A 24,773-nucleotide genomic window follows, 5' to 3' on the forward strand; every position below is an offset into this window, starting at 1 on the left:
CAATTTACGCTCAAAACACCCAAATACACAGTTTTTTGATACGTTTAAAACTTTTTTTTTCTTAGTTACAAATTTTAATGGAACATTTTGCAAACATTATGTGAACGTGTTCCCTGAACATTCTGAAACTAGTAGTAATATTTAAAATTGTTTATATTCAGCTAAAAAGTTTTAGAAGAAAAACGTTCCATGAATGGTGCATGAATAGCATAGCTAACATTTGAGAACATTATTAAAGACCAGATAACTTTGAACAAACATTGGATGTTACAAGAACGTTTGCTCATAACTTTGAGAGAACATTGCCAAAGTTCTCAGAATGTTTCCTTTCTAAGAACGTTTTGCTAACGTTCCCATTAAGTTATGAAAACGTTCTTTCAGAAAGTTCTCTGAACGTTCAAATTCTAACAGTTTTTTGATACGTTTAAAACTTTTTTTTTCTTAGTTACAAATTTTAATGGAAGATTTTGCAAACATTATGTGAACGTGTTCCCTGAACATTCTGAAACTAGTAGTAATATTTAAAATTGTTTATATTCAGCTAAAAAGTTTTAGAAGAAAAACGTTCCATGAATGGTGCATGAATAGCATTGCTAACATTTGAGAACATTATTAAAGACCAGATAACTTTGAACAAACATTGGATGTTACAAGAACGTTTGCTCATAACTTTGAGAGAACATTGCCAAAGTTCTCAGAATGTTTCCTGTTAGCTGGGTTTATACTTTTTTTAACTGCAAGATCAAGTAAATACCAGTCAATGCACTTCCAAAAGCTGATAATTTCTTCTCTCTGTGCATAAAAACATACGTTTAGTCATAAGATGTGAGAGTAAAGATGCGTTTGCTAAATAGTGGAAATGTGTTCTTGAATACTAACAGCCAAACAAAATATAGAACTGGCTTGCAAATACCGCACAGAGGAATCTGAGAATATAGTTACTATAGAAACATGGTGAGCTTTGGAATGTTTCCTTACTGGTGCTCTAGTTCAGCCATGTTTGAAATACGATAAGTGGAGAAACACTACATAACCGTTAATTAAATCTGCCTTAATACCACATGGAGACTGATACTTTCCTATTGAGGGGTTCTAAAAACCGAAAGCAACTCTTTAACCTATCACACACTTTTAAAACAGTTTAAGCAAAAGCTTATGTATTGTTGTACTGGTGGAAATTCGTTTAAATTCAAATTAGTTTGATGTATCTTTCTTTTCTCCCTTCCCCCGTTTCAACCACTAACTTTATCCCTTAAAGTTTCTGTCCCATCCCCCCACTGTGGCTGAAAGGGATCTACATTGGCTCATCGTAGTTGTAGGTTGGTGCGGCCGAGTACTGCTGACCCTGCATGGTCCCCTGTGCAGCCCCCATCGCTGCCTGCTGTGCTGCCTGCTGGACGTGAGGGTTCTTCCAAGCGCCGGTGGTCCATTCTTCCTGAGCCTTGCTCATGCTGCCCCCGCTGCCACGGTAGAGGTTGTGAACCTGACACAGAAAAACATTTTATTGCTCAAATGTTGCTCTTTTATAGCTCAGAAGATCGCCTGTCCTAAACAAGCAACAAGTTGTTTATTCACTTTAACTAAATCAGAATATATTTGAATATATTTAATATACAGATTGCTTTCATTTAAGCATCAACTTTGCTACAAAATATCTACTTTGCTCAGGAATCCTAAGAAAAATAGACCAAAAACTAGACAATTGTCAACATTAGAGGAAAGATCTATAAAATTAGACACAGGGATATTTAAATTGTGCCCGATAATTAAGTCAGTAATTATTTTCATAGAACTAATAAGCAGTAAATGCAGGGCTGTACGTTAACTTTTTTTTCACATAGCACTGGTGTAGCATGTTGAAAGTTTTGTAGCACAGGCCAAAAAGTTGTAGCACAAGTATAAAACGTCTGTTATCATGTCTGAAAACAAACACGATAATGGAGTTCATCACTTAAACAGGCACTGATGTTCCATACGGAGCACAAAAAATACAAACCATCACAAAAATTGTTTTAGACAAATTTTTCTTAATTTGCTAAAAAATGGAAGAGTGCAGAAACATAACACCTCTTACACCTTAACAAAATATAAAATAAAAAACAATGGAAGACATTTAGGCAAAGTGAGCAAAGATAAAAATCTTTGTCATTATTTTATTTTGTTATTAGAAAATAATAACAAAGATATACATTACAAATACACATAATATACAAATAAAACAAATAGTGCTTTATTTTTCAGGTACAGTATTTAGCAGTAGCATTCAAGAAATTGAAGTTCTCTGAACGTTCAAATTCTAACAGTTTTTTGATACGTTTAAAACTTTTTTTTTCTTAGTTACAAATTTTAATGGAAGATTTTGCAAACATTATGTGAACGTGTTCCCTGAACATTCTGAAACTAGTAGTAATATTTAAAATTGTTTATATTCAGCTAAAAAGTTTTAGAAGAAAAACGTTCCATGAATGGTGCATGAATAGCATTGCTAACATTTGAGAACATTATTAAAGACCAGATAACTTTGAACAAACATTGGATGTTACAAGAACGTTTGCTCATAACTTTGAGAGAACATTGCCAAAGTTCTCAGAATGTTTCCTGTTAGCTGGGTTTATACTTTTTTTAACTGCAAGATCAAGTAAATACCAGTCAATGCACTTCCAAAAGCTGATAATTTCTTCTCTCTGTGCATAAAAACATACGTTTAGTCATAAGATGTGAGAGTAAAGATGCGTTTGCTAAATAGTGGAAATGTGTTCTTGAATACTAACAGCCAAACAAAATATAGAACTGGCTTGCAAATACCGCACAGAGGAATCTGAGAATATAGTTACTATAGAAACATGGTGAGCTTTGGAATGTTTCCTTACTGGTGCTCTAGTTCAGCCATGTTTGAAATACGATAAGTGGAGAAACACTACATAACCGTTAATTAAATCTGCCTTAATACCACATGGAGACTGATACTTTCCTATTGAGGGGTTCTAAAAACCGAAAGCAACTCTTTAACCTATCACACACTTTTAAAACAGTTTAAGCAAAAGCTTATGTATTGTTGTACTGGTGGAAATTCGTTTAAATTCAAATTAGTTTGATGTATCTAGAAACATAACACCTCTTACACCTTAACAAAATATAAAATAAAAAACAATGGAAGACATTTAGGCAAAGTGAGCAAAGATAAAAATCTTTGTCATTATTTTATTTTGTTATTAGAAAATAATAACAAAGATATACATTACAAATACACATAATATACAAATAAAACAAATAGTGCTTTATTTTTCAGGTACAGTATTTAGCAGTAGCATTCAAGAAATTGAATGAACAAATATTAAAATAAAACACTATATACATCAATTATACTTTTTCTAAAGTAAGTAACTGATGATAAGATGAAAATATTTTTTTGTGTTTTGTTGTTTTACTAACATTAAAAGAATAGTTCACCAAAAATTAAAATTCTTTCAATAGTGTTTCATTTTTATACCATCATTTACTCAAGTTGTTTTAAACCTGAATTAATTTATTTTGTCTGTTGAACATAAAAGTTATTTTTGAAGAATGTGGGTAACCAAGCAGTTGCTGGTCCACAGTAACTTCCATGGTATTTTTTTCCTACTGTAAGTCAGTGTGGACCATCTACTGTTTGGTTACTCACATTCTTCAAAATATCTTCTTTTGTGTTCAGCACAAGAAAAAAATTAATACAGGTTTGGGGACAAAATGTGAGAGAGTAAATAATGACAAAATTTAATTTTTTGGGTGAACTATCCCTTTAATGACAGGCAGAAGCATGTTTAGTAGCTACTGTCCCTTTAAGAGCTTCACGCGTTTCTCTCTCAACTGTTTACTTTCATTTCAGACATAACCAACTGTGTTTATATGTAATCCTTGTGTGTTTTTGACAGTATTAGACGCAAAATCAATCAGACGCGAAAGACAACTTAGTCCAATAATCAGGCGCTTTTTGACAGGCTCTCAGTGTGAGTGCGCTTCTTGAGTACGCGCTCAGAAAAAGCGCATGCAGAACAGCACGTGAATATATATGTCGCACTGTACAGCCCTGAAATGGCAAATATTTAATAATAATAATAATAGTCTAAAATAATCTAAAATGTTTCCGGTTACTGTCGTAACCTTGGTTCCCTGAGAGCGGGAACGAGACATTGTGGAGCTTCTCTGTTTATGGGAACGCCTTCCCTTCCAACCTTTCCTGAAGTCCTATTGGCTCACAGCCAATTGTTACAAAGTATGCAAATCGCATGCAAATACTGACGAGCTTGAGAGGCAGTATAAATGCAGTGCACGCGACAATTACGCCAGAATCTGTTACTGAATGCCGCTTAGCTGGACGAGCAGCGAACGCAGCGATCTCTGCGATGTCTCGTTCCCGCTCTGTCTAAAATAATCTAAAATGTTTCCGGTTACTGTCGTAACCTTGGTTCCCTGAGAGCGGGAACGAGACATCGTGGAGCTTCTCTGTTTATGGGAACGCCTTCCCTTCCAACCTTTCCTGAAGTCCTATTGGCTCACAGCCAATTGTTACAAAGTATGCAAATCGCATGCAAATACTGACGAGCTTGAGAGGCAGTATAAATGCAGTGCACGCGACAATTACGCCAGAATCTGTTACTGAATGCCGCTTAGCTGGACGAGCAGCGAACGCAGCGATCTCTGCGATGTCTCGTTCCCGCTCTCAGGGAACCAACGTTACGACAGTAACCGGAGACGTTCCCTCTTGAGCTTCACTCGACATCGCGGAGCTTCTCCGCTTATGGGAACGATATGTTCCCCAGTGGGGAACGAATCGAGGCAATAGCGGCCACATAGATTTTCAATGTTGCCGGTAGACATCCACTATCCAGCCTGTACTTAAAAAATGCAGAACATCCAACACGGAGCAAGCAGTCGGGTCGATATGAACATCACGGCACCATTTCACAAACACTCCCCATTTTAGGGCATACAAACATCTCGTGGAGGGCGCCCACGCCTCTGCGAGCATGCCGAACACACGAGAATGTAGGGCGCTCAGCTCTTCTGATTCCCCGAAGCAGCCACACATGAAGCCTCCATAACTCCGGGTTTGGGTGCCACACCGAGCCGCTTGCTTGAGACAATAGATTCCTTCCTGATGGGGATTGGCCAAGGCGGTGCCACCAGCAGCTCTGTCACGTCCAGGAACCAAGGCTGGTTTGGCCAGTTCGGGGCCACGTGTATCACCGAAGCCCCCTCCTCCCTGATCTTGCATAACACCAAGGCAATATCTTGATCGGAGGAAATGAGTACAGCCTGGCTGCTGGACAAGGCGATGTCAGAGCGTCCCTTTCCAGCGGGGAGTGAGACAGAGAGAAGAACAGCGGGCAGTGCACATTCTCGCTCATCGCAAACAAATCTACCTCCGCTCTTCTGTAGCGGGTCGAAATAATCCGAACCAATTTGAGGTGCAACCTCCACCCTCCACTCTCCTTGAGGAATCCCTTTCCTCGAAAGCATGTCCGCTCCGCGGTTCAGGAGACTGGGGATGTGTGCAGGCACGGCGCCAGAATTTTTTCTCTACCGGTGCTAAGGGGGGGCTAGACCAATATGTGGTGGTGCTAAGAAAATAAATGATATTGATGACGTCAGAGTTACTTCATAAAGAAATGGGGCTAAACCGGGGCTATTAAAAATTCTGATGGGGCTATAGCCCCCCCTAGCCCCGGTGTAGCGCCGTCACTGGATGTGTGCTGCTCTGATGAAGAGAAAGTGACGGTCCGCCAATAGCAGGAAATTCGCTGCCTGGTTGTACAGCGCCCTGGAGTGCACACCTTGGTGATTTATGTACGATACCACAGACATGTTGGTGCGAATCAGTACATGCCGCTATTCCAGCTGCAGCCGAAAATCCTTTAGAGCTAAGAACACTGCTTCCAGCTCCAAGAAGTTCATGTGCCACCGGCTCTGAGGTTCTGACCACAGCCGGCATGCCCTTGCACAATGCGCCCCAGCCGCGAGTCGATGCGTCCGTCGTGACCACATCACCAAGCCCAAAGGAACTCCCCAGCTGAAGAGATCTGGGTTGTGCCACGGCCTCAGAGCATGAGGCATGTGTAGTAAACCCAGATGACACACCGCTGATGCTGCTGCCATGAGTCCCAGCAGCCTCTGAAATTCCTTCAAGTGAACATAGCTGCCAAGCCTGAAATGGCACAGGGAAGACAAAATGGCCGCCAAGTGCTCCCGAGAGAGGTGAGCACGCGCAGAGTCGAAGAAACATCGAAGATACACTCCCAGATATGTTATAGATTGGCTCGGGACGAGAATGCTCTTCTGCATGTTCACACATAGCCCTAGGGACTCCAAGTGACGAAGCAGCATGTCTATATGGCTGACTAGCGTGTCCCGCGAATGAGCTAAAATCAGCCAATCGTCCAGATGCAGAATGCACATCTTGCCTGCTCTGAGGGGGGAAAGTGCTGCATCCATTCACTTTGAGAAAGTGTGCATGGCCAAAGCCAGCCCAAACATAAGAACAGAGTACTGGTACCCATCTCTCTTGGGTCCCACGAAATAGCGGCTGTAAAACCCGCTCTCCAGCTCGCTTGGAGGGACTCGCTCTATCACTCCTTTTTCGAGCAGGCTGCATACCTCTTGTCTCAGAACCCGAGAAAGTGTGCATGGCCAAAGCCAGCCCAAACATAAGAACAGAGTACTGGTACCCATCTCTCTTGGGTCCCATGAAATAGCGGCTGTAAAACCCGCTCTCCAGCTCGCTTGGAGGGACTCGCTCTATCACTCCTTTTTCGAGCAGGCTGCATACCTCTTGTCTCAGAACCAGGGCATTTCGAGGCAATGTTAGAGACTGCACCATGCCATTAAAACAGGGTGGTCTGCATCTGAATTAAAGGGCGTACCCACGCTCTATCACACCGAGTAGCCAGCACGAGATTCCGGGAATAGTTTTCCATGCGCTCAGGAACTGACATAGTGGCTTTAGCGGCTTGGTCATTGGATGCGCTGGGAAGTGCTGCGATAACCTGTGTGGGCGGCGGCTCTGCACCGCTCTGAGGCGGGGCGAGCAGGAAAGAGCTCTTTTTGTGCGAATGTATGCACTTTTATTGAACACATGTTTATCAAGCACAAACTTGAACAATTTAGGGACAGCTTGCGGTGCTTGGGCGCTGGGCCGATAGCGCACACTTCCCACCTCCACGGGCTGTCAGGACGCCAGCTTGGCAGCTGACGGCAGGCGGGAGTATCGGCGTGGGCTCCTCTGCTGAGTGTGGCACCTCTTCCTGGTTCCTCCACACATTGGACTCCTGGCGAGGGGGAGCAGCGGTCGCAGTAGCGGCTGCGGGCCTGTTGTCCCTCCTCTGCGCTGGGCCATGCGCCGAAGAAGAACTGGATCTCGCGGTCTGCTGCTGGAAAGCGCGCCTCTGCATTACGTGGCTCATCACTTTGGCACGCTTTTGAGCCCCCGCGAACCACTCAACAATGGAATCCACGGCATCACGAAGAGGCCAGAGGGAGTCACCGGGGCATTAAGGAGAACTTTATGGTCCGCATCCTTGAGGTCAGCTTGGTTCAACAATAGGTGCCTCTGAAGGATGACCATAAAGCCCATCGCCTTACCGATCGTCTGAGCGGCGCGCTTCGTGGCCATTAAAGCGAAGTTCGTCGCCGTGCGCAGGTCATTAACGGCGGGCCTCCGTCCCATCCATGTGTGAGAATATGGCCTGCGTGTTCGAGTGGACGCGCGCCAATTGGGGCGCAGACCACGTCTTCATGAGCTGTTCGTGGACATCAGGGAAGAAGGTGACTAACGCCCTTGAATCAGCTTGTCGGCGAGAGGATCTAAAATACTAGGAGTCGAGCTTACTTGCTCGTTGAGCTTTCGTCATGATCCTCACGAGCTCCTCCTGGATGTCTGGGGGCCCCTCGCTGTCAGGGCAGAGATGGACATTGAGTCCTCATCCTCTTCCTCCCGGCCGAACAACACAGCGTATGGCGGGTAACTGACGGATGGCGGCATGGCGAAGTCTGAAATGTTCGGAGGAGGGTGGAAGCAGTCCTTGGGGAAGGAGACTGGGGAACGGGGTGACCGCTGAGGATGGCGGTGCGGCGAGTCGATGCTCCCGCCTCTGGGAGGTGGCTGGGGGGGGCCCACCAGTGGTATGCTGGCAGCAGTGGGCCTCACGAGCCACGTTGCGGCGAGTACAAAGCACGCAGGCTGGCAGATCCGCACAATGCCCGCAGTCGGACTCTTCTAACGTGCTTCAGCATGGGCCAAGCTGATCTGGAGGGTCGATAGGTCCCGCGCAGGTCTTGCAGAATGAAGCCATTCTTCAGGTTGTAGAAATGAACAAATAACTGAAGGAGAAGATTTTGACGTAATTGTCGTGTGCACCACATTTATACTGATTTGCATACTTCACAACAATTGGCCAGTCATTTGGACTGGCAGGAGCCAATATGACATCAGGAAAGGTTGGAAGGGAAGGAGTTCCCATAAGCGGAGAAGCTCAGCGATGTTGAGTGAAGCTCGAGTGCTGGCAGCAGTGGGCCTCACCCCAAACAAGCCACGAGCCACGTTGCGGCGAGTACAAAGCACGCAGGCTGGCAGATCCACACAATGCCCGCAGTCGGACTCTTCTAACGTGCTTCAGCATGGGCCAAGCTGATCTGGAGGGTCGATAGGTCCCGCGCAGGTCTTGCAGAATGAAGCCATTCTTCAGGTTGTAGAAATGAACAAATAAGTGAAGGAGAAGATTTTGACGTAATTGTCGTGTGCACCACATTTATACTGATTTGCATACTTCACAACAATTGGCCAGTCATTTGGACTGGCAGGAGCCAATAGGACATCAGGAAAGGTTGGAAGGGAAGGAGTTCCCATAAGCGGAGAAGCTCAGCGATGTTGAGTGAAGCTCGAGAGGGAACCACTTGTTAAAGACTACTGTTACTAGTGTTCTTTTTTTAAATATTAAAAATATTATCTTATATATATAAGCCAATAATTAATTTCATACAACCAATAACTGATAAATGGCAGATATTAAATAAAAAGATTATTAATATGATTACTATAATATTTGTCTGAAATAATAACAAAACCCCCCACTGAAATCAAATGTTTTCAAGTGAGTTTAGGCATCACAACATTATAATGTACTGTATAAAAATGGTTATTAATTTCAATTGCTGTTAAAGATTACTGTTACTAAATTATTAGTATTTTCAAAAATCAAAAATTGTGGCTAATACGTAAGCCAATAATTGTTTTCATAGAACCAATAACCGATAAATATAGATATTAAATAAAAAATAAAAATAATATGATTCTATAATATTTTGTCTAACAAAAAAACACACACTAAAATCAAAGATTTTGAATGTTTTAAAGCATTTAGTTATCACAACCTTATAATGTATAGTATAAAGATATTTCAAGATTTGTTAACTATTAATGTTACTAAATTAGTTGTGTATTTTTAATAATTAAATATTGTGGCTGATATGTAAGCCAATAATTATTTTCATAGAACCAATAATCAATAAATTGCAGATATTAATAAGAGTAAAAAAATACTATTAAAGACTTATGTTACTAAATAGTAGTGTTTTTAACCATTTAAAATAAACTTTTTTTTTGTAAATCTGAGCACAGCTCAATACCCTCTTCAGAAACTCTAGAGAAAATGTGAGATTACTGAGGATTTTTGTGCAGGAGAAATTAATTACTGTAATTACTGTGTTGGAGAAAAATTATGTTCATCAGCAAAAAACGATATTGTTAATGTGAAGGTATTACACACAGCCTAAATTAGTAATTGCTTGAATTTTAGGAAATATCATGAGATCTATTTATATTCAAAACAATGATGATGGAGGAACGGTAACAGTACCTTGGTGAGGGCAATGAACGAGAGAACAGCCACGGCAGTGAACATTATGGTTGGAATCAGCATAACAACAGCAGAGCCAATATTAGTGCTGAAAAAAGTGATGGTGGCCAGCCAACCACTGTAATACAAATACATAAAGAAGACATATTCTCCTCATTAACAAGGTAGTTAGAAAGTAAACTACATGCAAAGCTTGTATGAATTCAGAATAGAACGTAACATCCTAATATAACCTAAACAGACCGTAATATATGTGCGCTAAAAATATTACATGACGCAAGAGAGTACATGAGTCATTTGAGTTTCTATAGGGTAGCTCAAACTGGAACTGACCCAGCTTTGCTGTATGTGTCCACACTACTGCTGGGTTGCAAATAACCCAGTTTGGGTCGTTTTGCAAACCACTTTTGGGTTAAATATGGACAAACCCAACAGTGGGTTATTTTGACCTAGCATGTTGAGTTGTTTATTTAACCCATCATAATAGTTTATCTATCTATCTATCTAATTTCTTATACACAATAAGCAGTTCTTACCATACTCCCCATCCTGGGATTCCAACACTTTGGATGATACTAATCACCACTTGCGCCATGAAGACGAAAAAGAATGCCATGAAGTTGAAAGAACTGTCTGTCCTATGAAAGAAAGCGTGAACTGCATTGGGGTTGTGCACAATGACATGATTACAACTCAAAGACTGTTTTAAAACATCTCGGAAGCCACAACATTAATTGAACTCACTTGAAGGCCTTGTAGATGGGCCTAAACCAGCACACATATGAACATGGGGTGAACAGTATCAGCCACAGAATGGCCATCCCAAAATTGGTTGCCCCGCCCCCTCCGCACATCCATGCTAGACAGCCAATCAGGTTCACTGCTAGGGTGGCACTATTTACTGTGAGTGAAAAAAATATGAATTTAATTAAAAAACTCATTTCATTCCGTTAGAACTAAATATCTTTTATATATAACATAGCATTTGTTTCACAATTTGATGTTGTAGGTGAATACATTACAAGGAAAGCTGAAATTACCACATCTACTGGAACAGGGCAGATACCAAATCTATATGCTAAGTAATCTAAGTCAAAACTATAGTACGTTTTAGATACTAATACAAATGTGCATTTATCTCCACAAACACTTACTTTCTCAACTCCCAGACCCATTTCAAAATAGTTCCCAATTTGTGAGCCAACAAAAAAAAAGGGATTTTGTAAATATCCTACATGTCAAAAGCAACACTGGACAGCAACACAAGAGTAATATGACACCCCACATTTTGACTTGTGGACTGACAGTTCAAAATACAAAACCTGTCTGTACAAGTTTTCCTGTGTATGTTTCTCTCAGTGTTTACAGTGAAAACAAAAGTGACACTGTAATGCAAATACAGCCACATGATTGCAATCTACTCAGTGCACATACCACAATGAGCATTAAACGATATGCATACTGCAAATATATATATGCTGAAATATGAACGTACATATCCATAGGTAATACAGTCGTTTGCACATTGTACGCTGATGGTCTGGGATCTCGTTGAAGTCTTGGTAAAAACATGGCTTCAGTGGAATGAAACGTGGAAGAGGAGGGAAATTGTTTTCTGTGTGAAAAAAAACAACACAAAATTAATACTCAACTCATTGAGTTCTGGTTCACCAACAAAACTAGTACTATTTGGACATGTACCATGGCAGGACCATGCAGTACATTACAGTACCGTGTAAATACCACGGTACTCGAATATGTTAACATTTCAGTTTGGTTTAAGAAAATTGTAAGCTCTCACCTGCCATGGAGATTCTTTTTTTTTCAGATCACCAGCCTCAAACGTTAATATTTAAAAACCTGTAAAAACACACATTACAGACACACAGCAAATTCACATACTGAATGCAACACTGTAGAGAGTGTTCATAATACAACAGGTTATAACCTCATTAGTATATTCCAGCGTGAAAGGGAGGCTTATCCTTTGAAATCTATCTAAACTTTACTAAGTATAACCATACAGCCTGGTAACAATTAAATAACTTGAGTAAACACAACTTAGCACACAAGCTAGATCCCTAGTAAAGCAAATGATTCCTAATTCAGTATTACAAACACGACATCTATAAGCCTTGAGCAGCCTGCAAGACTGACCGATGTGCATGTTTACATGCACATTATATTCAGAATGGTTAATATTCTGAATATGATAACACGGCAATTTATTTACTGATTAAAAAAAAAACTGCAGCTTCAAAATTCTTTTTGAGGTATGACTTTGTGTTTGTAGAACAAAAGGTCAAAATGTATTTACCACAAAAATGTTATTTTATAAATCCAAAGCTTACCAATCTTAAAACTATTTCTAAAAGCCCACAGGGAATTTCCAAGTTTGCCTGCAAACTGAAGTCGGATCGACTGATCCTAGCTTTATTTTTTTTACACCTAAAATGACTGATGTTTAGAGATTCGCATAATATATATATTAATTCACTGTAAATATTCCAAACAAGATTAATATCCCAAGTTCTGATTACTAACATCTTTTAGAAAACTTTACAAATACTGGTTTGATTTGTTCATGGCAATCAGGGTATTTGCATGATGCTAAAATAAAACAGTAATATGGCTGAGTAATATTCCGAACATATAAACCTGGTGATTGCACACTGTAACGGTGGATTGTTATTATCATAACCTCTGATTTGATCCTTCAAATGTATCAGGCCTGGTAACGGAATACATTATTACATGGTATGCATGACCACACACAACTGTCAAGACGACACGATTAGAGTGAACAGAATGAAGAACGATTCGAACAATTCGAACATTGGTCGCGGTTATCATAAATCGATTATTTGTAGCGAATATAATGCCGGTTAATGAGGCCTGGTAACGGAATCATACATTATTACATGGTATGCATGACCACACACAACTGTCAAGACGACACGATTAGAGTGAACAGAATGAAGAACGATTCGAACAATTCGAACATTGGTCGCGGTTATCATAAATCGATTATTTGTAGCGAATATTCACCAACATTTATACGTAGCGGCTATATTTGTAACCAATTATTTATCATGCAGCGTTTATACATAACGATTATTATCAACCCTTTATTTGTAGCGATTATTATCAACGATTACTGGTCGGTTTTTCTCGCTCGGATCGAGCCAAACCCGGTCGCAATGTGAAGGGCATGGTTCACAGATATGAAACGATCATCTAGTTGCCATAACGTTACAAGCTATTCCATTCATCCAAACGGGAGGTATCGTTATAAAACGCAAGATGAGGTTTGGAAGAGAAAACAAAAGCAAAAGAATATTTAGCAAAAGCATTTCACTGATTTCAGAGCGCTATCGAGGTCGAGCAGAGCGCCCTTCAAGGGAAAAGAAAGATGGTGCTGAACAGGGAGGTGTTTTATTCAACAGTGCAAGCGAAGATTGCATGCATTTCTGATTTCACCTGCACGTAAGACACAATACATCTGTTCCGAGAACATAAATGTGAAAACCACGGGTGAGAACGTGAACAGCATCGGTGGAAACCGTTCGCCTTACCTTCTCTCGTCCACTCGCATCTAAAAAAAACCCACTTTCCATTCAGTGGTCGATGCACTTGTGATGGGGATGTTTTCCAAATCCGTTATCTTACTTAGGAGATGATATTGGGAATATGGGAGTGAAAGCAACCGCGTCACGGCACTCCTACACACGCACGCGCGTCGATGAGCATCAGTTCCGCGAGGGATGAGCGCGTGCGATGCTGAATAAATCAGGCCTCGAGACTCGCGAGACTTCGTTCCTTCTCTCCGGCGCGAGGCCGCTCTCCGCGGTCCTGAAGCATGTATATTAAAGGAAGAACATGAGATAGATAGGTACTGCCAGTAATTCCTGGCATGCAGGCATGTGAAATGTGTACATTATCCATGGTGACTGAAGAAAAAGGAAGTGAATAGTGACTAGGTAAGATAATAAGGTTAATAGGTCATTCCTAGTTAAATCCATAATAATGATAATAGTAATACCAAGAAACGGCACGTTAACACATTGACTAAAACTTAACATTTTGAAAAAAGCTGAAAAACTATTTTCTTGTAAAAACAAAAAAGTGCTGCAATACTAGTGTACAGTGTCATTTTACAGTGAAATGATCACACACAGTGCATAACATAAAACTGAGGAACAGACGCATACATTAGCAGGGAGAAATGAGAAGGGTGACAAAACACTGAAAGATATATCATTTCTAGTTCTTAAAAAGATCATGTTTGCACGGGAGTCTTACACAGGAAAAGCCTGGCTTAGAATAGAAGCTTACAACTTACAGTCATTTGTATATAAATATCACAGATTTCTACACTGGGGTCCAAAGGAATGTTTCAAATGTATTTATTTATTTATTTTACTTTATAATAATAATAATAATAATGATAATAATATAATAATAAAGATAGTTTCATCATTGTATAACTGTCGAGCAAAATGTATTCTTCATTATTTCCTGTGTAGATTCTGGGCCAATTATCTTCAGTCTTTTTTTCTGAATCCTATCCCTCAGCAAAACATTGACCTGATTTTTTCCACATATAATTGATCTCTAATATTCCTCTGGCAATAATATGAAGTGCTCTGTAAGGTTACAGCGAAATGAAAACAACAGCACTCAGCCACTGCTGGTAACACAGCGCTTAAGATGCTTCTTACATCGTCTCAAGTAGGCCTAGCAAAAGAGAAAGACAGACAGGTAGATAGGCTACTGTAGATTTGAGGTAAAGACAATACATGTGGTAATCCTTAGCACACAGAAATTACATACAATATTGTTTGAGTATTTAGGAAGGCTGTGGCATTACAAAAACTAGAGAATATACGCGGTCCTTCACGAATAGCTGTCCCATTTCTCCATTTCTGCGTCGCTGAGTCTGTATTCAGTGATTGTTTCCATTGGCTCTCGCTGTATGGCGCCCTCTGCCGGTGGAATCTGGCGCATGCGCAGCGGCAGCTGGACACGTTTAGCTTCCGGTGGCTCACTGTCAGATGCCTGAGCTTCAGGTAAAATACATAAATGTATGGCAAATGTTTGATATTTTATAATGTACAGGTAGAGTGATGAGTACTCTGTTTTCAAATCATTTGTGTGTTGAAGCTTGAGTGAGTTACTTCAGTGAGACGGTAACTTAGCTGAGCTAGCCGGCTAAGTTAACATGTAAACAAACGCAGCAGTGCTAAACAAAGCGACTACTAAACGAACTATTAACTTACAGTAAACCAGTCAGATATTCGAGGAGCTAGTCTGAGATCAAATGATAAATAAGTTTATATTATGGGTTGGGGTTCGCTGGCTAGCTGATATGAACCCAGTTAGCAGCTACTCTGCAAAGCTATCGGTCTCACTGAAAAGTTATTAAATGTGTTACATGTCACGTACATCTACTGAAATCATATTATATTAATTATTTAGCAAACTTCATTTTTAGAGCTAACACAAGAAGATGGCAAGTATACACGCTTATTTCATGGAAATATTGTAATGACTTTATAAATACATTTGTCATATAATGATAATACAAAGTATTATCTATCTGTGGTCAAAATAGAATTATGAATATAATTTAAAATATGACATATAATTTTTTCAATATATAAATATTAAATGTGTGTATATATAAAAATGTCAAATACAATTAAAATGTAAAATAACATTAATGTAAAATAAATATATACATTTATAAATATAATATATGACATAATGATTATAAAATAAATTCAAATATTTAAATTAATAATCTTTCAAGCTATATATATTGCATATACATGTACACAATATATTTTTGATGCTACTACTCACATTCTACATGTTTTACCCCAGTGAACAGCACTTATTATAATATATAATAAATACCTATATATAATATAATAATCTAATAAATGACTATATATATATATATATATAGTGAAAATATTAAATATAATAATTTATAAATATAATGTTTTTGTGCTACTGTATTATTATAGAATATAATATATATATATATATATTGACACTAGGTTCACAGTCTAGATGTTTTGCGTTCATGAAAATCATTTCTTCTTGTCTATTATTCCTGGAATATCTGTTGTGTGTGTTTAGTGTTGGGAATGCAGCCGCCTGTCCCGACAGCTGCGGTCAGAGAGCTGGTTTGCTCCTGTCTGCATCGAGACCCTGTAGCGGCGGATCTGCGCTGTAGCCTCTTCGTAGCCGCCGTCCAGAGCTACAAACGCGATTCAGCGCTCAGACCCTTCCCTCCTCGCTACCTCAGAGGAGAGGTCAAGGACTTTGAGGAGCTGGTAAGACGCTCGAAGGATATAAACGCTCTGTGCTGTTGGCCTTTCCAAGCAGGCTAATTTTACATTTTTGATTATACTGTGTTCCTCACAGCAGAAGGATGTGGATACTTTGCCAAACGTGAGAGATCTGGTGCGTCTGGGACACGGTGATGGAGATCATCATCTGGCTCTTGTGCACTGGGTTCTCTCCTCCAAGAGTTTTGCTGTGAAGACCCTGCAGAAAGAGGAGGTATTGCTAAACTACATTTAAAGTTGTGCATTCTGCATATGAATCTGATTCAGATTCCTCTTAATGTTTCTTTAAAAAAACGTATTGTAATACAAAGAAAAGTTGTAAAGGAAAAAAGAAAGCAATGCAGTTTTATTTAATGCTTTCAGCACTCTGTTCAGATACATAATGAATTAATTACTTATTCCACTTGTTACAACTAAAAAGAGACTGTTCAAAAAGGCATAAGTTCAAACTATGAAAAAAAGAACCGGCTCCCCATTTGTTCATGGATGGAGCAACACAAGAAGCACTCTGTGTTTATGATTCATTAAAAAGAATCGGTTTATACGAGTCATTTGTTCAGGGTGCATCAACACAAGCACTCTGTGTTTATGATTCACTAAAAAGAATCGGTTCATAAGAGTCATTTGTTCAGGGTGCATCAACACAAGCACTCTGTGTTTTTGATTCACTGAAAGTAACCAGCTCATAAGATTCATTCTTTCAGCGATAGCGCAACACTGATTTTGCTCTGTGTTTCTGAATCAAGAACACAAATAAATAAATAAAAAGAACCGGTTCATAGGAGTCATTAGTTTGAACTGCTCTGTCTGATCATACTGTATGTTTGTGATTCACTAAAAAGAACCGGCTCATAAGAATAATTTATTCGAGGATAGATCAACAGTGTTTGCTCTCTGTTCTTGTGATTCGCTGAAAAGAACCAACTCATAAGAATCATTCGTTTGGACTACACAGGTATCACTCTGTGTTTCTGATTCACTAAAACAAAAACAGCTCAAAAGAATCATTTGTTCGTGGATGGATCAACACTTAAAGCACTGTATGTTTGCGGTTCACTAAAAATGACCAACTCATAAGAATAATTTGATTAGGAATGGAGCATTACTGTTTGCGCTCTCTGTTTATGATTCACAAAAAAATAAGTGGTTCATAAGAGATTTGAGTTCGGTCTGCACTGGTGATGCTCTACGGTTTTGATTCAATAAAAATAACTCGATTGAGTATGGGGCAGCAGTGGTAGCACCCTGTGTTTCTGATTCAATAATAAAAATTAAGTCATTCATTCAGACTACACTGGTCAGATTGCATGATTTGATTCAATATAAAAAAATGCAATAATTGAGTCATAAATTTGGATTACACCGTTCACACTATATGTTTTTGATTCACTAAAAGAACCGTCTCATGAGAATAATTTGTTTAGGGGTGGATCCACACCAGAAGCACTCTATGTTTATGATTCACTAAAAAGAGTCATTAGTTTGTTCTACATTAGTCACACTGCTGTATGATTTGATTCATCTAAAAACAGAACCAGTTCATAAGAGTCATTACTGGACTACACTGGTAGCACTCTATGTTTCTGATTCAGGAATGGGATTAAATCGTTTGACTGATTCACTAATAAGACTTATAAGATTCATTTTAGTGTGATTATATCATTGCATTGGTGGAAAAACAGAATGGTAAAAGAACATAATACCATATAAATCATTTGGTTTTGGTATTCTGGACTCATTCAGAGTCTAGACTAGTCTATTCAGTTTTGGATGTATTTTAGTCCACTTGTGTTCAATCTCCCTCCATCAGTTTGCCAGACTCAGCCAGCTGACTCAAAGCGAGGGCGTTTCGGCTCCGGCTCCAGACTTCCTCTTTGAACTGCAGTACTGTGATTTGCTCAACTCCAAGTTCGAGCGGACGCGGGCTGGTCGAGAGCTCATCTATGCATTCCACGGCAGCAGACTGGAGAACTTCCACTCCATCATACACAACGGATTACACTGCCATCTCAATAAGGTCAGGACGGGCCGTGCTGGTGGATGAGGCTCTTTTAGACCTGCTTTGGATGCTCTCCAGGCAGGCTTTCTGATTATTATAGGAGACTGCAAATAAGTGTTTGACTCTCCCTTATCAGTTCATGTTTAGATGATATGTGGGAAAAGGATTATTATAACTCCAGTGTTATCTGCTTGCTGGTTCAGCAGTTACACTGTAATTAAAAATGATGTAAGACACTTATCTTTGGTTATGATTTGATATTTCAGACCTCACTGTTTGGGGAGGGCACATACCTGACCAGTGACCTCAGCATGGCCATCCTTTACAGTCCTCATGGTAACGGATGGAGGGAAAGCGTTCTCGGGCCTTTGATCAGCTGCGTTGCCTTGTGTGAAATCATTGATCATCCTGATGTAAAGTGTCAGGTGAAGAAGAAAGGTAAGTTGTCAAAGTTTGGGGTCAGTAAGATTTTTTTAGGGTTTTTGAAAGAAGCCTCTTATGCTCTCCTAAGCTGCATTAATTTGATAAAAAATTCCGTAAAAATTGTAATATTGCGGAGATATTATTACTATTTAAAATAACTATTTTCTATTTGAATATATTTTAAAATGTATTTTAATCCTTTGATGTAAAGCTGAATTTTCAGCATCATTACTCCAGTCTTTGCTGGTCAAAAAACATTTATTATTATTGTCAAACAGTTGAAAACAGTTGTGCTGCTTTATATGTTTGTGGAAACCGTGATACATTTTTTTCAGGATTGTTTGATGAATAGAAAATTTGGCAGCATTTTTAATTCATTCATTTTTTAAATATTTTGTAACAAAAAATGTCTTTCCTGACAATTTTGATCAATCAAATGAATCCTTGCTTAGTGAAAGTGTTCATTTCTTTCAACAAAAAAAAAAGTAGTGTATGTGTTTAAGCTGTTGATATATTGATTGCTGATCAATTTAGAAATCTAAATGTTCATATCTGTGAGCCATTCCCATGTTGAAATAAGTAAGGTATAATGTACATCCAGCCGGTTGTTATCGCATTTTTAAATATTTTGTAACAAAATATGTCTTTACTGACAATTTTGATCAATCAAATGAATCCTTGCTTAGTGAAAGTGTTCATTTCTTTCAACAACAAAAAAAAGTAGTGTATGTGTTTAAGCTGTTGATATATTGATTGCTGATCAATTTAGAAATCTAAATGTTCATATCTGTGAGCCATTCCCATGTTGAAATAAGTAAGGTATAATGTACATCCAGCCGGTTGTTATCGCAGAATAAACCCCGACAGGGTGATCAGGTCTTGTATCAGCCTGAAGGGGTTTATTCTGAGATAACAACCGGCTGGATGTACATTATCCCGCTTATTACATGGCTACTTGCCACATAAGTAAATAATTAGATGTGAAATATTGATTTGAGTTGAAATATTTGAGCGCAAAGCTTCCGTGAAGACAGCAGTTGCGAGCAAGCGGCAAATTCAAACTAGACGGACATTTAAGGGAAACGGTGCAGTCAAACCACTTATTACACAATATTTCACCACAAAAAAAAGGCAGTAAAAATGTTTAAAACCTTACCAGTTTGTTAGTTCTCTTATCCATTACAAAGTACAAAACAATCGTAGCAAAATGTCAGCAGCTGCGTTTGTATGAAACGAGAGCGGGTCCGCGATACCAGAATGACATAATTAAATAATTGTACACCATTTTGAATCGAGTTTTAATATTTTATTAGCTAAACAAACGCAAAGCTTCCACCAAGAACAAATAGTTCAAGCAAGAGTACAGCGCCGACTGCTGTTGCCTGGATGAGCCTGTGTTAATAGCTTTTACCGGTTGTTATCGAGGGATATCATACCTCGGAATGTCGCGACTGACCAATCAGAATCAGGTATTCCACAGAGCCGTGTAATAACTACTGATAACATGCCTGTGTTTGTAATGGAGTACTAGTGTATTTTGTAGTATATAGAGGTGTGTGGGGTAAGAGGTGCCACTTTTTATTTAAGTTGTCCTGTAGGCAATAAATAAAAAATTTAAATTATGGAGATAAGTCTTCTTTTATTATTATTCACATTTTCATAAACCAGCCAGAAAAAATGTTTAATATGCATTGTATTAAAATTCTGGCTGATAATGATAAGCCAGTCTTTTTTCTTTTTTGAAAATAATGAATGAATGAATTAATTATTTTTTTTTAAATCTTTTATTTAATAAATAAAAAGGCACGTCTGTCAGATTTTCTCTTTCTAATTATATTGTTCTGTGACCAATTATGCATAGTTTGCTAGAATAAGGGGATGGCACATCTTACCCCACTCTCCCCTACGTTTTTTTTTATTTTTTTTCATATGTGGAACAGTATGTATGCAACAATCTTTCAAACAGTACTATGCTACATTCTTTTCAACAAAATAAAAACAAACAAACACTGATTTGATCTTTATTCCAATTTTGTGTCCAATAAGATCCCATCGCAGCAGATATCTAAAATTCATCTCTCGTTGTGTGTTTAGACTCCGAGAGCATTGACCATAAGCGTCTGAGGGCCAGGAACAGTGAAGGAGGTGAGGTGCCCGAGAAATACTTTGTGGTGACCAACAACGAGCTTCTGAGAGTGAAGTACCTGCTGGTGTATTCTCAGAGACGCTACCGATCACGGTGAGTTACGCCAACATACTTATACATACATAACTTATGTTGCATTTCAGCTGATGTCTTAACTTTTTCTTTTGTAGTACTTTGATCATTCAAAATACTAAAAGTTATTCGAATGTTTTTTTTTATGTTTCTGTCATCATTCTATTTTCTGTGGAACACAAATGGAGACATTTTTTCCGTAATGTCCCACTCACACTTTTCCATACAGCACCAATAAATAAGAGACTAAAAGCTTTATTATGCTTTATAGCTTTATGTGATTAACAGACCAAAATTAAGTTATTCACAACCAATCTTCTGATCCAATGGACTTTTGGGAACAATTCATATAGACTGGTAATGTGATCTGTATCAAATGATTCACTGAAAAGATCTGACTCGAAATAATGAATTGTGGGCGGATATCAAGAGTTTCAGTGAATAACAAATTAAACTTTCATCTGTTTCTCACACAAAGCCATCATATGACTTCAATAGACTTATATAGCAATAGCATATTAGTGGAAAGGTTTACTTTTCGGATTCTTTTATGTTGCTTTGTTTTCATTTTGAATCTTGATAGACCTAGTTGTCATTAAAGGAACCTACGTTTTTTTTTATTTTTTTTCATATGTGGAACAGTATGTATGCAACAATCTTTCAAACAGTACTATGCTACATTCTTTTCAACAAAATAAAAACAAACAAACACTGATTTGATCTTTATTCCAATTTTGTGTCCAATAAGATCCCATCGCAGCAGATATCTAAAATTCATCTCTCGTTGTGTGTTTAGACTCCGAGAGCATTGACCATAAGCGTCTGAGGGCCAGGAACAGTGAAGGAGGTGAGGTGCCCGAGAAATACTTTGTGGTGACCAACAACGAGCTTCTGAGAGTGAAGTACCTGCTGGTGTATTCTCAGAGACGCTACCGATCACGGTGAGTTACGCCAACATACTTATACATACATAACTTATGTTGCATTTCAGCTGATGTCTTAACTTTTTCTTTTGTAGTACTTTGATCATTCAAAATACTAAAAGTTATTCGAATGTTTTTTTTTATGTTTCTGTCATCATTCTATTTTCTGTGGAACACAAATGGAGACATTTTTTCCGTAATGTCCCACTCACACTTTTCCATACAGCACCAATAAATAAGAGACTAAAAGCTTTATTATGCTTTATAGCTTTATGTGATTAACAGACCAAAATTAAGTTATTCACAACCAATCTTCTGATCCAATGGACTTTTGGGAACAATTCATATAGACTGGTAATGTGATCTGTATCAAATGATTCACTGAAAAGATCTGACTCGAAATAATGAATTGTGGGCGGATATCAAGAGTTTCAGTGAATAACAAATTAAACTTTCATCTGTTTCTCACACAAAGCCATCATATGACTTCAATAGACTTATATAGCAATAGCATATTAGTGGAAAGGTTTACTTTTCGGATTCTTTTATGTTGCTTTGTTTTCATTTTGAATCTTGATAGACCTAGTTGTCATTAAAGGAATAGTTCACCCAAAAATGAAAATTTGCTTAACATTTACTCACACTCAGGCTATCTGAGATGGAGATGAGTTTGTTGTTCATTGAAACAGATTTAGAGAAATGTATCATTACATGACTTGGTCACCAATGGATCCTCTGCAGTGAATGGGTGCCGTCAGAATCAGAGTCCAAACAGCTGATAAAAACATCACAAGAAATCCACACCACTCCAGTCCATCAGTTAACATCTTGTGAAGCAAAAAGCTGCATGTTTATAAAAAACATCAGTTATTAAAGGAGACACATTATGCCCCTTTTTACAATATGTAATATAAGTCTCTGGTGTCCCCAGAATGTGTCTGTGAAGTTTCAGCTCAAAATATTGGAATTAGAACTGGTACACCATTGTCGCTTGCGAAAACACAATAACTGCTCCGTGAGTGGAAACTTACAGATTAAGGGGCGGTAATATTATAATGAGATCCCTTTGCCACGTCACCAAGGGAGCGAAATCAGACACACTCGTTTTTTCAGACGCTTGCAGAAAAAGGCTTCCCAAAACAAAGTTACTGGGTTCATCTTTTTCACGTTTCCTTGGTTGGTAGATGCACTGGGGTTCTGATTATAGCACTTAAAACCTGGAAAAGTCAGATTTTTATGATATGTCACCTTTAAGGAAGCACATCCATCATAAAGATGTTTTAACTTCATACCATTGCTTTTGGCTAGAATATGAGTTCTCTATTCATAATATTACTTCCTCCAGAGAAAAAGTCGTCCCGTCTGAACCAGGAGAGATATATGCACCGATCAAGTATTGTTTACATGCAAAAACAGTCCGAAGCACTTCTAAAGAAATACGTGGGTAGATTTTCATGTTAAAATGACAACAGGGGATGGACTTTTTCACTGGAGGAGGCCTTATTAAGGATTATATTTTAGCCAGAAGAAACAGTTTAAAGTAAAAAATGTCTTCATGGATTGGAAAAGCACTGCTTTTTACTTCACAAGACATTAACTGATGGACTGGAGTGGAGTGGATTACTTGTGGATTATTGTGATGTTTTTATAAGCTGTTTGGACTCTCATTCTGACGGCACCCATTCACTGCAGAGGATTCATTGGTGAGCAAGTGATGAAATGCTACATTTCTCCAAATCTCTTCTGATGAAGAAACAAACTCACCTACATCTTCGATGAACTATTTCTTTAAATGAACAGAATTTTTCTGAAGAAAAATGAAGAGAATGTTTTTCTGTTTGCTTAAATAACTTGCTGTGTGTGTATATGGGTAAGTGACGTTCTGTTCTTATTCCAGACACGCTCAAGGGACGTCGTGGCTTGTCAGACATCATTTTGCCGTCATGATGGGCCTGTATCTCCTGCTCCTCATATTCATCGGTGCCTTCAACTCGTCCGCTTTTCAGTCGTTCTGGCACAGAATGTTCCGGTGACCCAGATCGCACACATCACATAAACGCTCACGTCCAAAGTGCCTTTAACTCACAAAGACTATCATGCAAGAGGGAAAAAATAGACTCAGGAACGATTTTCTTCAACTCAACACGACATTCCTTGGTTTTTACACGCTATTTTATTTAGATTTGCATAAACACACTGCAGTATGAGCACTAATGTTAGCAGATGCAGCCAAGCACCAAGAATGTTACATGTTAGCATGTAGCCTGTTTTTACTTTTTCAATTATGGGTTCACTACATTCGTTACAACCAAATGATCAAGACAAAGCGCTGTTTTTACCTGCCTTTTCAACTTAGACATTGGCAAAATTGCTGCTTATATTAAAAATAATCATGTAGGGAGATCTGTGTGCTTTTATATTAGATATTTTTCAGTTTTGGGGCAAGTTCACACATTCTTAGACTACCGTACTGTGTAGATTACGTCAACTATGCAAAAGACCCATGCTATGGTGGTCAGTATCTTTAAAACTGTTAGTAGATATTTTTCAGTTTTGGGGCAAGTTCACACATTCTTAGACTACCGTACTGTGTGTAGATTACGTCAACTATGCAAAAGACCCATGCTATGGTGGTCAGTATCTTTAAAACTGTTATGAAAATTAGTCTTGATATTGCATAAATGTCTCTAAATTGAATAATCCAGAGGATCCTAATTGTGAAATTATTGAAATAAATAAATGCAACAATGTTACAGTGTGTTTCTTAAGGGCAGAGTGAAAAATTGGCTGTTGTTCTAGTTTATGGCTCTTGGCGCACTGAGCGTTTTGTCTGGCCATTGTTTTTATCAGTCCACAACAAAAGCAGTGATATATCACTGATAACAAAAGCGGCGTGTTTTTCATCTTGAGAAGTGGAGACTGATTTGTGTGAACCGTAGACTTTATATATAATACTTTTTA

At 38.7% G+C, this 24,773-nt stretch overlaps 2 protein-coding genes across 2 annotated transcripts in view; one reads left to right on the plus strand and one right to left on the minus strand.

Annotated features, from left to right (window-relative positions):
- The window catches only part of LOC107589319 (mono [ADP-ribose] polymerase PARP16-like), a 33,924-nt gene extending 9,587 nt beyond the window's left edge, over positions 1-24,337 (plus strand). The window contains exons 2-7 of the mRNA XM_016277719.1: positions 16,038-16,234; positions 16,326-16,463; positions 18,060-18,266; positions 18,515-18,686; positions 20,766-20,910; positions 23,710-24,337. Of these exons, the coding sequence (XP_016133205.1) occupies positions 16,038-16,234; positions 16,326-16,463; positions 18,060-18,266; positions 18,515-18,686; positions 20,766-20,910; positions 23,710-23,845 (995 nt within the window). The 3' untranslated portion in view covers positions 23,846-24,337. The remainder of the gene's footprint in view (positions 1-16,037; positions 16,235-16,325; positions 16,464-18,059; positions 18,267-18,514; positions 18,687-20,765; positions 20,911-23,709) is intronic.
- On the minus strand, positions 583-11,728 carry scamp5a (secretory carrier membrane protein 5a). The gene is made up of 6 exons (XM_016277718.1): positions 11,692-11,728; positions 11,386-11,505; positions 10,635-10,791; positions 10,427-10,528; positions 9,891-10,008; positions 583-1,483 (listed from the first exon to the last, which is right to left on the minus strand). The coding sequence occupies exons 1-6, from the start codon at positions 11,696-11,698 to the stop codon at positions 1,295-1,297; spliced, it is 693 nt and encodes a 230-aa protein (XP_016133204.1). The 5' UTR covers positions 11,699-11,728; the 3' UTR covers positions 583-1,294.
- Positions 24,338-24,773: the final 436 nt, after the last annotated feature.

The sequence above is a fragment of the Sinocyclocheilus grahami genome, unplaced genomic scaffold, assembly GCF_001515645.1.
Source record: "Sinocyclocheilus grahami isolate Dianchi unplaced genomic scaffold, SAMN03320097.WGS_v1.1 scaffold115.1, whole genome shotgun sequence".
In the NCBI taxonomy this organism is placed as follows: Eukaryota; Metazoa; Chordata; class Actinopteri; order Cypriniformes; family Cyprinidae; genus Sinocyclocheilus; species Sinocyclocheilus grahami.

Bases quoted from the DNA above. Each gene is read 5' to 3' on its own strand.
- scamp5a (XM_016277718.1), bottom strand. The intron at 10,792-11,385 runs GTACGTTCATAT...TTTCACTCACAG, and splicing joins ACTGTATTACCTATGGATAT to TAAATAGTGCCACCCTAGCA. The intron at 10,009-10,426 runs GTAAGAACTGCT...TTTGTATTACAG, and splicing joins ATCCCAGGATGGGGAGTATG to TGGTTGGCTGGCCACCATCA.